The sequence below is a fragment of the Sapajus apella genome, unplaced genomic scaffold (assembly GCF_009761245.1).
Source record: "Sapajus apella isolate SASKATOON/1434 unplaced genomic scaffold, GSC_monkey_1.0 scaffold76, whole genome shotgun sequence".
In the NCBI taxonomy this organism is placed as follows: Eukaryota; Metazoa; Chordata; class Mammalia; order Primates; family Cebidae; genus Sapajus; species Sapajus apella.
In genome coordinates, this window is record NW_022437016.1 from 5,718,379 (window position 1) to 5,732,934 (window position 14,556).

At 42.2% G+C, this 14,556-nt stretch overlaps 1 protein-coding gene across 4 annotated transcripts in view; it reads right to left on the bottom strand.

Moving 5' to 3' along the window:
• CDK5RAP2 (CDK5 regulatory subunit associated protein 2) overlaps positions 1-14,556 on the bottom strand; it is a 201,128-nt gene that overhangs the window by 60,580 nt on the left and 125,992 nt on the right. For 3 of the 4 annotated variants that reach the window (XM_032251443.1, XM_032251440.1, XM_032251439.1), the window contains 3 exons: positions 12,274-12,369; positions 10,145-10,317; positions 5,157-5,574 (listed from right to left, as the gene is read on the bottom strand). In XM_032251443.1, coding sequence (XP_032107334.1) covers positions 5,157-5,574; positions 10,145-10,317; positions 12,274-12,369 — 687 coding nt within the window. The remainder of the gene's footprint in view (positions 1-5,156; positions 5,575-10,144; positions 10,318-12,273; positions 12,370-14,556) is intronic. The other variant, XM_032251442.1, reaches the window with a different exon arrangement.

Consider the following 14,556-nt stretch of genomic DNA (forward strand, 5'->3'; position numbering starts at 1 on the left):
GGCTGCCCAGGCTCCTGGTTCCTAAAATGGCATCTATGTCTATCCACCAGCCAAAAAGCTTCTATCTTGGCAGGTCCCTCCTCTGATCATCAAGGGCCAAGCTTCTCCTCATCACCCTCCTGTCCCTGGCCCACTGTATCTCTGGACAATCCAGACGCTCCGTAAATGGCAGTTCTTCTTCCAACGTGATCTTCTGGGAAATGTTATTTTGCTCCTTACCTATTTCCTCGTTTCCCAAACATTCGTCAGCCTAATCTAATCCAGCCCACCAACCCTTGCTAGTCCACCAGAACCACCCCTTCCTTTGGTGGCTACTAAGCTCCCAACCCAGTAGACATTTCCCAGGCTCAGGTTTCCCAACCTGCCTATCCCAGACATCTTCATTTGTAATGACTCATGGCACTACAGAGTCAACTGAAAATTCAACTCTTCAGCTCCATCCCCAAGTCTCCACTGCAAATCCATGCCACTGCAACAATCTTTGTCTTGGTGAATCACATGATCAGCCATATACTACACAATCTAGAACCATGGGAGTAATTGTTAAGTTTCCCTTTATTCTTGCCACCCACTTTCACCATTCATCAGGGTCCATTCAGTCCAATTCCCAGGCTGTCTAATTCTTTGAACTCTTCTCATCCTCCACGGACACCACCCAACTCCAAGATGCTGTTAGCTGCAAGTCATGGCAACAGCCACCTGGGTGGTCTCCACACATTCACTTTTGCCCTCTCTAAGCCATTCTCCATGCTACAGCAAAAAGACAAACCTACTACTCCTCTCCTCTGCCTGAAACTATTGTAACTGCTTTCCAGTTCTCTCACGACAAAGGTCAACATCCATACCACAAACTACAAAGTCCTGCAGGGAGTTACCACAACCTCCCACTTACCCTATTCTTCATCCACTATGACCTTGGTTCCTCAAAATGCCTTCCCTCCACCTCAAGACCTCAGAGTTATGCCTACTCCTTTGCCCGGAACACTCACTTCTTCCTACTTCCCCAACTAACTCTAAAGCATTCATTAATACTCAGCTAAAATGGGCCTTCCTCAAGAGAATGGGCCTTGATATCCAAGACCAAGACAGGTCTCTCTACTACACACTCAGTCCCCTACATATCCCCTCAGAGAACATTAGTAACATTTTAATTAAATACCTGTGCAATTACCTGTTCCTTGCCTATCTTCTGCACCAATCTGTAAGCTCCAGAATTAAGAGGCTTTGCATATCTTGGCCATACTCTCTGTGTAGCTTCTAGCATAAAAACTAGTACATAGTAGGTACTCAACAACTATTTATGGAATGAACATATAAACAATAACTTAAGAGGCCAAATGGGGGTCTCTTTCAACAGGGGAATTTAAAACATTCAAAAGCTGGGAAGGGGGACTTAAATCCAGACTCTGTATAAAGAAATATTACAACTCAATAATAAAAACAAATAATCCAATTAAAAGATGAGCGAAAACTCTAATGGTCATTTCTCCAAAGGAGGTATGTGTATGGCCAACAAGCATGTGAAAACATGCTCCACATCATTAGTCACCAAGGAAAATGCAAATCAAATCCCAATAAAATACCACTACTTCATACCTATTAGGATGGGTATAATCAAAGGACAATAGTAAGTGTTGGTAAAGAAGCAGAGAACCTGGAACCCTCACACACTGCTGTAGAGAATGTAAAATGGGTACAGGCACTTTAGAAAACAGACTGGCAGTTCCTCAAAAAGGTTAAACATAGAGTTACCATCTTACCCATCAATTCTTCTCCTAGCTATGTACTCAAGAGAAATAAAGACACTACCACCCCCAAACTTGTACATGAATAGCAACATTATTTCTAACAACCAAAAGTTTAAACAGCTCAAATGTGCATCAACTAATGAATGTGGTATATCCATACGGATATACTATGGAATACTGTTTGGCAATAAAAACAAATGAAATACTGATAAATGCTACAACATGAATGAACCTCAAAAACAGTATGCTACGTGGAAGAAGCCAGTCACCAAAGACCACATATGGCATGATTCCATTTATATGAAATAATCCAGAATAGGCAAATCGAAAGAGACAGAAAGTAGATTCGTGGTTGTCTAGGGCTGGGGTGGACAAGTTGGAGGGAAATGGGAAGTGACTGTTAATGAGTACAAGGTTTCTTTTTGGATGATGAAAATGTTCCAAAATTGTTGTACAACTCTGTGAATAGACTAAAAAAACCCACTGAATTGTATACCTTAAATGGATGCATTGTATGATATGTGAATTAAACCTCAAAAGGTTTTGTTTTTGTTTTGTTTTTAAAGGTTTTTAAATAGCAGAGAAGAAGGAACCCAAGAGGAAAACAGAAAATATTTGGGATCCAAGAAATGAGATCACTGAGGTCTCTCAAGAAGGAAAAAGAGGAAGGGTCCCCTCTTGAACATTCTAGGATATAAATGCTTTCAAGAGCACTTTCCCATAATCCTGAAGAAAACTCTGCATTCCTAGAACTCAAAAGTTAAGAGACATTATCATGCTTATTTTCCAGACGAAGAACCAAGATGTCAAACAACTTGTCCCACGTCACAGCGCAAGAAGTTTCAAGAGTCAGACCTCAGACTAACTCTTCAGGGTCCAGTGCTCAGTTCTGCTCTGAAATTTCAGGGAAGAGGAAAGAGCAGGTTCAAGGATAAGAACAGTTTGAGATGGCAAAAGGAGACCATGTGGGAGGTGGTGGATGCCTCAACAAAGAGGGCTGGAAAATAACAATCATTTGCTTGGTCCTCACTCTCCACCAATCTTTATTCCTGGATCCAGATCTGTGTATCATATGGCAGAGAAAAGATATCTGCACGTGCACAAATGCCAAAGCCAATTTCAAGCTGGAAGACTGCCGTCAGTCAACCTAACGCTGGTTCTAAAATAACACCACACAAAATGCTACCTTATGGACTCTGAACAGAGGCCCACCTACCACATTATTAAAGACGTCACACTGGAACTTCTTACTTGGGAATGTAAGGGAGACAGGAACTCACACATTCCCAGCTCCTACCATGTACAAGGTAGTGTGTTAGACACTTGCCAAAGGCTCAAAGCAGGTAAGTGGCCAGGCTCGATGCAAACACACGTATATCAGTAAAGTCCATCCTCTTGTCTGTAACTAAACAATTGGAAGGATGCCTGGTTTCCTTGTCTCTATAACTAAACAACTGGAAGGCTATCTGGTCTCCTTGTCTCACCCTGAGGCTGCAATGATGTTCCTTTTAACAGGATATCAGAGTCTCCTATTAAAAGAGGTAAGCCGTAGGATTATCAACTCCTTGACCACAAAGAATATCATTAAATTTCCTTCTACTTTGCAGAGACTGGAGGTCATGGTGGTGACAGGAGGGCTCTTCCCTCCCAGAAGAAGGTAGCTTTATAATATCTCTGTCTGCATCTAAAACCAGAATTTCGTTTTTATCCCTATCACTCCACTTACCAGCTAGTTTTCTCAGCCTTTTAAGAGCCTGTATTTCTCCACAAGTAAAATGTAGATAATACTTACCAAATTGATATTCTTGTTGAGAAAATTAAATGAGATGATATATATATATATATACACACACAGAGAGAGAGTAGCACAATTCCTAACAGATACTAAAAATAATAATAAACACAGTTTCCTTCCTTAGGAAGACATAGCAAGAAGAATAATTTCAAACTAAAAAATATATATTTTAATATATTTGGGGAAATTAAGTCCATTCAATTTTCCAGTTTTACTGAATACAGAATAACATCTCTCACACAATAAAAAATGCAAACGAAAAACCAAACAAACAAAAGTCACTTACTTTTCCTGATATACAGGTACAAATTGAAGGAGCTGGGGCAGATGAGAGCATTTCTATTCTAGCCAAACTGTACAAATTTGCATTTCTAGTACCATTAATACAATGGCAGTGTCTCTGTCTCTCTATCTCTCTCTCTCTCTCTCTCTCTCTCTATCTTTTTTGGTCTCTACTGATATCTTTAGAAAACCCTTTTCTAGAAATTACAGTTTTGGTGCATAATTTAAAACAATCAAAAGCAATTTTGCTAATGATATATCTAACTCTCTTTTGTATGTGCAAAAGCAGTAATTCAGGTCAGAAAATAAACTTAATTCTCCATTCTGATGCTATAAAGCAGTGTGTACAGTTGATTTCTCAAATACAAAACACCCATCAGAAACAAGAATATCAACAGCCTTCACTCAAGGCTTCACTATTAGAAACACGACCTATTTCCTTCTCTTCCAGGACACATCTCCCTTCTATGTGGATTCTTGACCCCAAGCAATGACCTCAAGAGGATTTTCATAAGGGTCCAGTCAAATATTGCCAAAAGAAGCTGGTTTTAACCGTCTGGCATATTTGATAGCATTTTCAGGGCTTAGAGACAGTATCTAAGCTGAAGGAAAATCAACATGCAGACATTCACTCAACAAACCCAGACTTTATCATTTCATGCCACCAGGTTTGGAAGGCAGCTTGATCCAGGGAAAGGGTGTGGCTGTGCAGTCAGGTATGGTGGGAGTCCTGGCTCAGCCCCTTAACCACTGGTTAACAATGGTTAACCAGTGGTTAACAAAGATCTGGATGTGGCTTCCAGATCTTTGATGAGTATTGTCAGGATAAGAGAATATAGACGAAGCCCTCAGAATAATATCTCTCCTACACAAAGTCTGCACAAGACAAAGCCTAGGTTCTCATCCCTACCCCTAAAGTCAGGTTATGACAGTTTGGCTGCAACCTGAAAAAGCAAATCATCAATACAATGAAAGCTGTATAAATCTGGGGACATCTCCACAATGCGACCCCATGCAGCCACTGCAAGGAAAGATGTTCCTCATAACATGAAAGAGAAAGCTACAGACAGATGTATCAACACGACCCCGCGTGTGGTTTTTCTAAGGAAAACACATACATGTCACAATATATAGATAAATCAGATAGGGCTGAGATAGGGGGAGGTCAGGGAGGACACACAGCTCTAAGTGGGGGCCAGGGTAAGTGCAAGCAGAGGGAGAAACGACATTCTCGTCATATAAATAGGGAAAAAGTGGTGGGATTAAAGGTGATTTTTAAAGGTTTTTGTTTGTATAAAGTAAGTACATACTTAACACATGGAAAAACTTACTCTGTTGGTCCCACCAGGGAAAGAAGGGAGAGCAGCCTGCCACCCAGGCACCCTGCGCAGGTTCTCTGGCCGATGCTCTGCGCTCAGTGCAGTGTTAGTTGATTGCTCGTCCCAAGCCTCTCTCTTTGCTTCATGCTTGAATGTGAGCAGGTCGCCCTCCGTGGCCACAGTTTGCACTGAGGCGTCTGTCAGCTCCACCTTGGGCACTCCACCTGCCTTTACTAGCTGGGCCTCACAGGACAACTGCAGTTCATCATGTGGCTTGGAAAATGAGCTGGTTTGGACAAAATGTCTAAGTTCACCTTTTTGCTTAGGTGTCTTCTCAGTTTTACCATCGAGGCGTTCTCCAGAAACTTCCTGCTCTGTCAAGCATAGTTGTCCCAGAAGCAGCTCCTGTAGCACTTTTAGAAGGTCTGGCCTGTTTTTCCAAAAAAGAAGGAAGTGGGAGAACTAAGCTTTCTCTACCAGGCCTTGTCCCCTAGCCAGTATCCCAAGTTATCCCCACCTACTATTGCCCAGATTCCATCAAAACTAAATATATTGTGTACCCACAACATGCCAGGACCCACACCCAGTATCTTATCCTGTGTAGCCTCATGGCAACCAAACAAGGCAGGTACTACCATGTCATTTCATGGATAAGACGAGCAGAATTAATCTGACACAAGGTACACGGCAAGTGAGTGGGCCACATGAATATGTGAATGCAGGCTGGGCTCAGGCAGAAACACACAGGATCGTAAGGTGTCTGACAATTACAGGGTCCTCCCCAACTCCACCCCACCAGCCAACCTCCTGGCCCTGGCCCCATTTCTACTTTCGGGGGCAAGTATGGCTCTAGATGAATCTAGCCAACCTGGCTGATTACTCCATGATCTAATCCATCTTGGTGTAAAACGGGTGCTGAGTAAAGAGGTGTTAACGAAGGGATATTTGTATACGGGCACAGCAGATAGTGCATTGGCTTTGAAGACGGATACAAATGCCTTCATATTCTAACTCTGAAATTCTTTGGGAGGAAGGTAAGCGTTCCTCCACAAGACAGCTATGACGATTAAATGAGATCATGTATAGGCAGCAAATGCTATAATGTGTAGCAGCAAATGCTGCCTATACATTATCTCATTTAATGTATATTCATGTCCCTTGCCACATACCCTTCGCCCACCTCTGATTTCAGCTGCAGCTGTGTGGACAGTTCTCATAGACGTAGTCCCACCTCAAACACCCTCTACATCTCTGGGGCCTTGGGGCTTTTTCCAAAGCTCTCTGAGCAAGCCAGTAAAGCAGTGTGGAAGTATGAAACAGTTTCCATTTCTGGGGAAACTCTCAACCCATGGGGGAAGACAGCCATTCAGTAAATGTCCCAGTCTCCCATCCTTCAGAGGGACAACACAGGCACAGTCTATTCAGTCCCTGAGAGGCTGCCCGGCAGTAACCAGGTCATTACTGCACCCTTATTCGCTTTGCTTTTATTCCTGTCTTACTCTCTCTGAGCCCTCATTCCTGCTCCTTGATGTCAAATCCCAAATAAATCCCTTATACTCTAATCTGCATCTCAGGTTTTGCTTTCCAGGGAAGCAAAACTAAGTCAGAATGTAAAACACCTGGAATGGTGCTTGGGTGGAGCAGCTCAAGGGCCCCTTGTGTGTTTCTTGTGCTGGGCACTGCAGTAGGCACCACGGATATAAAACTGTCCCAGAAGGACATGGACTGGTTTTAGAGAAACATATGTAAACTATGAGGGTTACAGGACAACTATCCCAGAGTGCCCCAGACGGGGGGTGGTAGGCAGAATGACAGGAGAGAGCTTCTAACATCCACGACAGGCAAGCCTTGAGGAAGGGAAATGGAACAGTCTAAGCATGGAAAACAACATAAACCGAGTCCAGTGGCGAAGAAGGGGGTGAGGCTGGAAAGCTGGGTAGGGGAGAAACGAAGAGTCCTGCACAACACATTAAAGAAAAGGAAGGCCACTGAAAGGCTCTGCAATGGAGTGGGCCGGTCACACACTGGAGAAAGGTGACTCCAGGCCAGGCGTCGTGGCTTACACCTGTAATCCCAACACTTTGGGAGGCCAGGGCAGGCAGACAGCTTGAGCTCACAAGTTTGAAACCAGCCTGGGCAACATGACAAAACCCTATCTCTACAAAAAATTAGCCAGGCATGGTGGCGAGTGCCTGCAGTCCCAGCTACTTGAGAGGCTGAGGTGGGACAATGGTTTGAACCCAGAAGGCAGAGGTTGCAGTGAGCTGAGATTGCACCACTGCACTCCAGCCTGGGCAATAGAGCCAAACCTTGAAAAAAAAAAAAAAAAAAAAAATCAAGAAAGGCGACTCTGGCTGCTACTGCATAGAGAATGGACAGAGAGGTCTCACATACACAGGAGTTCCCCTCGTGCTGGTCTAATCACAGAGGAATGACTGCAAAATATGCATACCTAAAAAAAATTGTGTAAGGTACACTACAGGACTCAAAATCAAGATAAAAGTATCCAAAGATCAGAAACAGAGGAGAAAACCCATAGCTGTAAGAATGGGGCTATTAAAAAAGATAAAAATCTAACAAATGAGAGAATTCACAACTGAAGAAATAGAAATAATAAAGCAATCTGAAGAAGATTTTTAAATACGTATGTTTAAATCAAAAATAAAGAAAAAAATCATAAGAACAGAGAGTTATGAAATTGAGACAGAAAATTATGGGAAAAGAAATAGGGGGAAGTAGAGAGGTAGAAACCAGTTATAAAGCTGTTGCTAACTCCCGGGAGAAAGAAAACGCAGGTCTGGGTGAGATGGTGGCATTCAGCAAAGAGAAAGGAACAGAAGGTCCTCACTGGTGTTCTTTTTTCTTCTCACTTCTACTACCTGCCCTATTTCCAGAAACCTTGTGAAACAGTCAGGCTGCACTCTACAACTCCTTTAGCATACTTCGACCTTCCCTTCCTCCGATCTTTGCTGCCACTGGCAATGACAGGAACCCCGTGTTGTTTTCCCCCACTGAGGCCTACGAGGGGAGGGAGAAGGCCCTCTGCATATCCAGATTTCTATTATCTAGATGGGGGCAGAGTCAATTCCATTTAAATTAAACAGCTATAGCACAATGAAATGGGGTTAATAACAAAATTTAAATGTATGGTATGTTTTTCACTTCTAATGTGAAATTATCTAGATGACAGAAACAACCTCAAACTATAAGAAACCCAGACTTTAAAAATATTTCTGGCATTTCAAGCTTCAGGAGATGTTAAACTAAGTTTTCCTTTCCTCCACCTCTTTAATATAGATTAAAAAAATAATGACAATTGTTACTTAGCTAGCCAAAGGAGGACCATTACTTACCACCAAACAACACAATAAAACCGAGGAAAAATACTTTACAAATGGGTAGTAAATGGTGGTGAAAGAGGCCATTGCACAAAAGTGGTAGTGCTATTAAATAAAATATTTCAAGTGTCACTTTGCTAGAAATCTGAACAGCAGATTCATTAAGCTATCACTGTAAGCAGGACCTTTTCAATGGTTCAGTCCAAGAGACTTCTCAGAGCTTAAATATTGTTTATGTCCCCTTCCTGGGCATCTGTGCCATGAAGAAGGTGTAACAGGAGAGGAATTGACATTTCCTAAGCACTTACCATATGCCAGGTCCTCTAAATACACTGAATCCTCACAATAAGACTGTGACAGGGCGACTCTTTAAAAGCCCATTTTACAGATGAAGAAATGGGTTCATAAAGATTCAGGATCCCCCAACCAAGCGGCAGAGCAAAGATGAGATCCCAGACCTTTCTGACTCCCAACCATCAGCTGGGGCTGAAATGCTCCTACGATCGCCAATTTACCATGCTCCTACCACAGCCCACTGCATTCTCCCTGGTTCACATCACCCAAGTACATTCCCACATGACCCTCAGACCAAAAGTGTCTTTTAACTCTGAAGTAAAGTTTGGGACCCTGATGTTTAGGAAATGCTCCATTTCTCAAGCACCAACTACTACGGTCACCTAACTACTAGAGATCATAAGCCAGAATTGCCACTTAGGATGTCTTCCAAGAAGACTCATACTAGAAAAATGCTGGACAGATGTCAGGCACTGGGGAAGAGTTAGCCTTGCTGAGCTCACAAAAACAGAGTGTTTCAACCCCGTTATTTAGCTGAAGAAAAGCCATAAGGCTTAGTCCATCAATGATACAAGAAATACTAGGGTTCCTGGCACTTATCAAGAGTCATGGGCAATCACTCCTGCTCCATATCTCTAACTGTTCGGGAGGAAAATTGAAAACTGTTATCACACACCACACCACATGCCAGCCATTTTTCTTAAACATTTTCTTCTTACTCCCCACAGCAGCCCTAAGAAGTGATCAGAGAAACTGAGGCACTGAGATATAAAAGGACTGCTCTTTTTGGTTCCAAAGCCCAAACAGCTGTTATGGACGGACTAGGAAGAATACGAAAGGGGGAAAAAAATGATTCCTAAAGGATTAATTGAAAAAAACACAAAAAGTACTGAATGTTTCTCCTTTTTGTTTTAAGGAAAACCACCTGTAGTATCTCCTCACATAGGAATGGCTCCCAACAGATATAATGAGAAGAGAACTTTAATTCCAGCTCAACAAAAATAGCAGAATCACAGCTACAATGGTATTTTTTAAGCTGTTGTCGAAACTGGAAGAGATTTCAGTAGGGCTGATTCCTCTCGCTGACAGCAAGGCAGCCCTTTCTGGGGCTCCCAGGAGTAATTCTCAAAGAAAGCTTTCTTTATCCTCTTTATAATGGGCTTACATGAGGCTTTGCTGACGTCCCCTCACAGCCACTAGCATGCAGCCTAATTACTTAATTGCATGACTGGCAAGATTCCTTCCAAGCCATTTCAGGAGCTCTCTCAGGTAAATTACACAGCACCATCATCTAAACCCATTTAGCAAAATGAGTTTGTTCTCCCCTAGAACTAGAGAAACAAAGGAATGTCTGGGCCCCATGTCTACCTGGATTCCAGTAACAGCGTGGCCTTCTCATTGAACAAAGGGGCAAGCAGCTTCATGAACTCGCCTTCTTCTAGGCAGCCAGGTGAGTTGGCCCCATTGTAGTCTAAAATCTTAGACTCCGCGTGCCTTAAATATCCATTTTTGCAGCCTCCTTTGGAAAGGTCTTTCATAACCTGCAAATAAAGGTATTTGGTAAAATAATGGAATAAAGAGGAGGGGAATGGGGCGCATAGAGAGAGGATGGAGATGTAGGGTAAATGAGTAAGTACAAGTAAACCAGACACACTGAGCCAGAGAGAAACAGAAAAGGAAAGGGGGAGGAGAAGGAGGAAGAGAGAGAGACACAGGCATGCAGGTGCACAAATACTCACTTTAACACAGGGAGATGTTCTAGAAAGAAGATAGAGATGCTTACAGCACTTCTCCTCACCCTGTTTCCTCACCTATAAAATGGGGATAGTTATGGTATCTCCCGAGGTGGTCAGGAGAATGAAATGAGACCACCTCAGGTTACATGTCTTAGTCACTACAGGTGCACACTGGAAATGTGTTTTCCTACCCCTACAGCCCACTCCTTGAAAGTTCTTCCTAAGAATAGTATGGAACCCATGTCATTAACAATGATTTGAGTGTTTATTATATTTTTCTTGCAATGTATCCTTACGATACATCAGAAAGCTGATGTATCGTACTCTTTACAGACACATATTAGTTAACATGGCCTCGATCTTTCTCATCACAAAGGTAGGTAGTTCCTAATTCCCATGGAGACGTTATTTACAGACCACCTTCTTGGGTCACTGAGGATCCCAGAGGAGTGGTACCAAAGATGCATCTAGTTAAAGCCTGTGCTGCGCATGTCTTGAGGTGCTGCAATTAGCATTCTTTCTCCCCTATCCATAGCTGTAAATTTCTTCTACCAGTCTATAAATAATTCCTCTTGACTTCATTACTGCTGGTGATATACACACAAGCCATCACCCCCAACTCTCCACACTGGTAAAATGATTAAGCTTTTTAAATGGAAGATAAGACCTACACAAATGAGTTGTTATTTATAGGGTCTTCTTTGCCACCAATCTAGTTATTAAATCCATCTAATAAGCAACCTCCAAAGAAGGAAACATCTAGAATAATAAAAACAATAATTATTATTTACTGAGTACTTATTACATGCTTTTCTATTTGAATATCACAATCCTAAAATAGGAAGTGTTACTATCCTCACTGATGAGGAAACTCAGGCTTAGAGGTTAAACACTAATTAACCAAGGTCACAGAGATAGTGGTGCCAAAGCTAAGACTTCAAATGAGGTCCATCTATTGCAAAGCCCAACTTTTAATTACTTTCCTTTCTAAAACTATCTACATTTTAAGATCTCCCATTTGTGACTCCACAAACTTCAACACCCTGAAGGCCAAAAAGCCCAAGTCTGTAGCATGTTACCCCCACCACATCCCAGTCTCTAGGGTTCTTTCTACCTTGGAGACTGATAGAGTCTCCTACCCATTTTATGAATTAGAGGGTTGGAAACTACTTGCTCCAAATGTTCATTATCAATGTGATTGGAAGAGCACCCTATGTGGACGGGGGTCAGATTCTCACAATGCCCAAATGACAGTAATGTTGGTTCCAGATGAGGAGACTGCAGAGGCCCCCAGGAAGGGGAGCTAAGTTCCATCAGTGGGCCTTCACACCTCAACCAAATGATCTGGTAGTTCACATGGTCCAGAAACAAGGGTTCTTATCCCAACTCCATCACTGACTTACTCTGTTTCCTGAATAAATCATCACCCCTCAAAGGCCTCAGTTTCTAAATCATAAAATGGGTTGGATTAGAACACTAAAGATTTGTCCAAGTCAAACATCTAGTGCCTGCTATTCTCCTATGACAGACCCATTTGTATTTGCAAGTACATGCTTGTTTTCATGTTTCATGACCGGCTCTATCACCCAGTTTATAACTTCTAAGAGGGAAGACACCTAGTCTTTGCTTTCCACTGGCACATAGAAGGCACGTGATATAGGCAGAAGGAACAGAAAGCCCACTGGATTCATTCCAGACTCAAAGACTGCTTTGAACACAGAGTGGAGCAGATGAAATAAGGGTTAATGGCAAGGTTCCTACCTCATTACTCTGCTGCAAATGCTGGTCGCTCAGGAAATTACTCCCGTCATCCTCTCCAGTTTTGATTGTGTCCTCATCCTCCTTGCTAGCCAGAAGCTGCATGGAGCATGGAATGATGTGAAAATGCAACCCAAAAAAGTGTACAGCATGAATATGTATGAATAAGCCAGTGATGTCTTTTTTTTTTTTTTTAAAGCAAAACACAAAGGAAAAAAAAAAAAAAAAGGGGAAGAAACAAATGCCAAAGCCATGAAATAAAAATTAACCAAAGTTAGAGTTGCTGGTTGTGGCAAATCACACCCAGCTGCCTGGATCAAGCATAATTTAAGGACAAATTCCCCAAGACAATAACTAAAGGCATTTCCCCTTGCCCTTGCACGGCCTTTCCCGAGTAAATTAAATATGCTGTCTGTTATGCCACTGCCACTGCCATTCCTGTCTTTGCTAAATTCACTTTCAGATTATATAAAAGTAACAAGATTTCGGAAAATAGCTATTGATGGAATTGAAAATATCAAATAGCAAGAAAGTAATAAATGAAATTTATGGTGTGCCCAATTTATGCATCGCTTCTATTTAGCACAAGGCATAAACCTCTTCTTGCTATACTGTCACACATCTGAGATGGACAGTCCTAGCAACACTGTCATTTTGCTGACAAAAAGTCCTCATCTCTAATGAGAAGAGTATCACGCTTGCCTGACGATAACTTTATGCTTTTGGAAATGAAGGACAGTTATTTATAAAGACTGCATAAATTCCTAATGCTTCCAAGAAGGGTAAATCCCAAAGCTTCTGAGTTCCACAAAATGGACTGTACAAAGTTCTCAAGAAAGCCAGTTCTCAGCTCTCTGGAAAATCAAAAATTCTAGTCATGGGATAACTGAATTAACCAAATTAAAAATGAGAAAAAAGGTGGCCAGTCACTCTCAGGTAAGGAATCAATCAAAGCTATTTCAAAATTAAACCAAACCTTATCTCACCAATAAAAGAGTCTGGCTAGTTGCAGTGGCTCACACCTATAATCCTAGCACTTTGGGAGCCCAAGGCAGGTAGACTGCTTGAGCCCAGCAGTTCAAGGCCAGTCGGGGCAACAGAGTGAGATGCCTATCTCTACAAAAAATACAAAAGTTAGCTGGACGTGACGGCACATGCTGTAGCCCCAGCAACATAGAAGGCTGAGGCAGGAGGATCACCTGAGCTCAGGGAGGTCGAGGCTGCAGTGAGCTGTGATGACACCACTGCACTCCAGCCTGGCAAACAGGGTAACACCCTGTCTTGAGAACAAAAAACAAAACAAAACAGTCTGCGCCAAAGGTGCTGAAACCACGGAGTACTGGGTGGTTTGTTGGGTGTGTCGTACATGTAAAATACCTATGTTCTAGCTCAAGTTTTATTTCTGAATCCCTACATTTAGTCAATTATCCCCATAGCTCTCCAGCTCAACTCTCTGGTTTTCCTTTCAGAGGAAAAACCTTGTTTTGGAAGAAAAACAAAGCCAACTGAGTTCAGTTTTTATAGAAACTTCTCAAGGTCAGAACCACATTCAATCTAACCATATCCAAATCTGTAATCAGAACCAAACGGAAGTGATGATCAAAAACCACATCCTACTATACTATCAGGCATGAAACAGACTAGACATGCATAAACATACCTACAGAGGCATAAAAGTTTATAAATGTGGGTAAGGAACTCTTTCTCTTTTGGCTTCTTCCCTCATTACTATAACATTCTCAAGTGATAAAGACTAACTGGAGCTATCAAACTTGTTGGTGGGAATATAAAATGTTTGGGAAAAGTATTGGCAATTTCTCATAAAACCAATAACCCTATGATACGACTCAGGAACTCTATTCATAGGTACTAAAAAAAAAAAAAGTATGTCCCAACAAAGTATTGTACATCAATGCTCATAATCACCTTATACCCAAATGTCCATTACTACTTGGCAATAAAAAGGAACAAACTTGATGCACTAACAACATGAATGAATCTAAAAAACATAATGCTGAGTAAAAAAATATATACAAGGGCCGGGCGCGGTGGCTCAAGCCTGTAATCCCAGCACTGTGGGAGGCCGAGGCAGGTGGATCACAAGGTCAAGAGATCGAGACCATCCTGGTCAACATGGTGAAACCCGTCTCTACTAAAAATACAAAAAATTAGCTGGGCATGGTGGCGCGTGCCTGTAATCCCAGCTACTCAGGAGGCTGAGGCAGGAGAATTGCCTGAGCCCAGGAGGCGGAGGTCGCGGTGAGCTGAGATCGCGCCATTGCACTC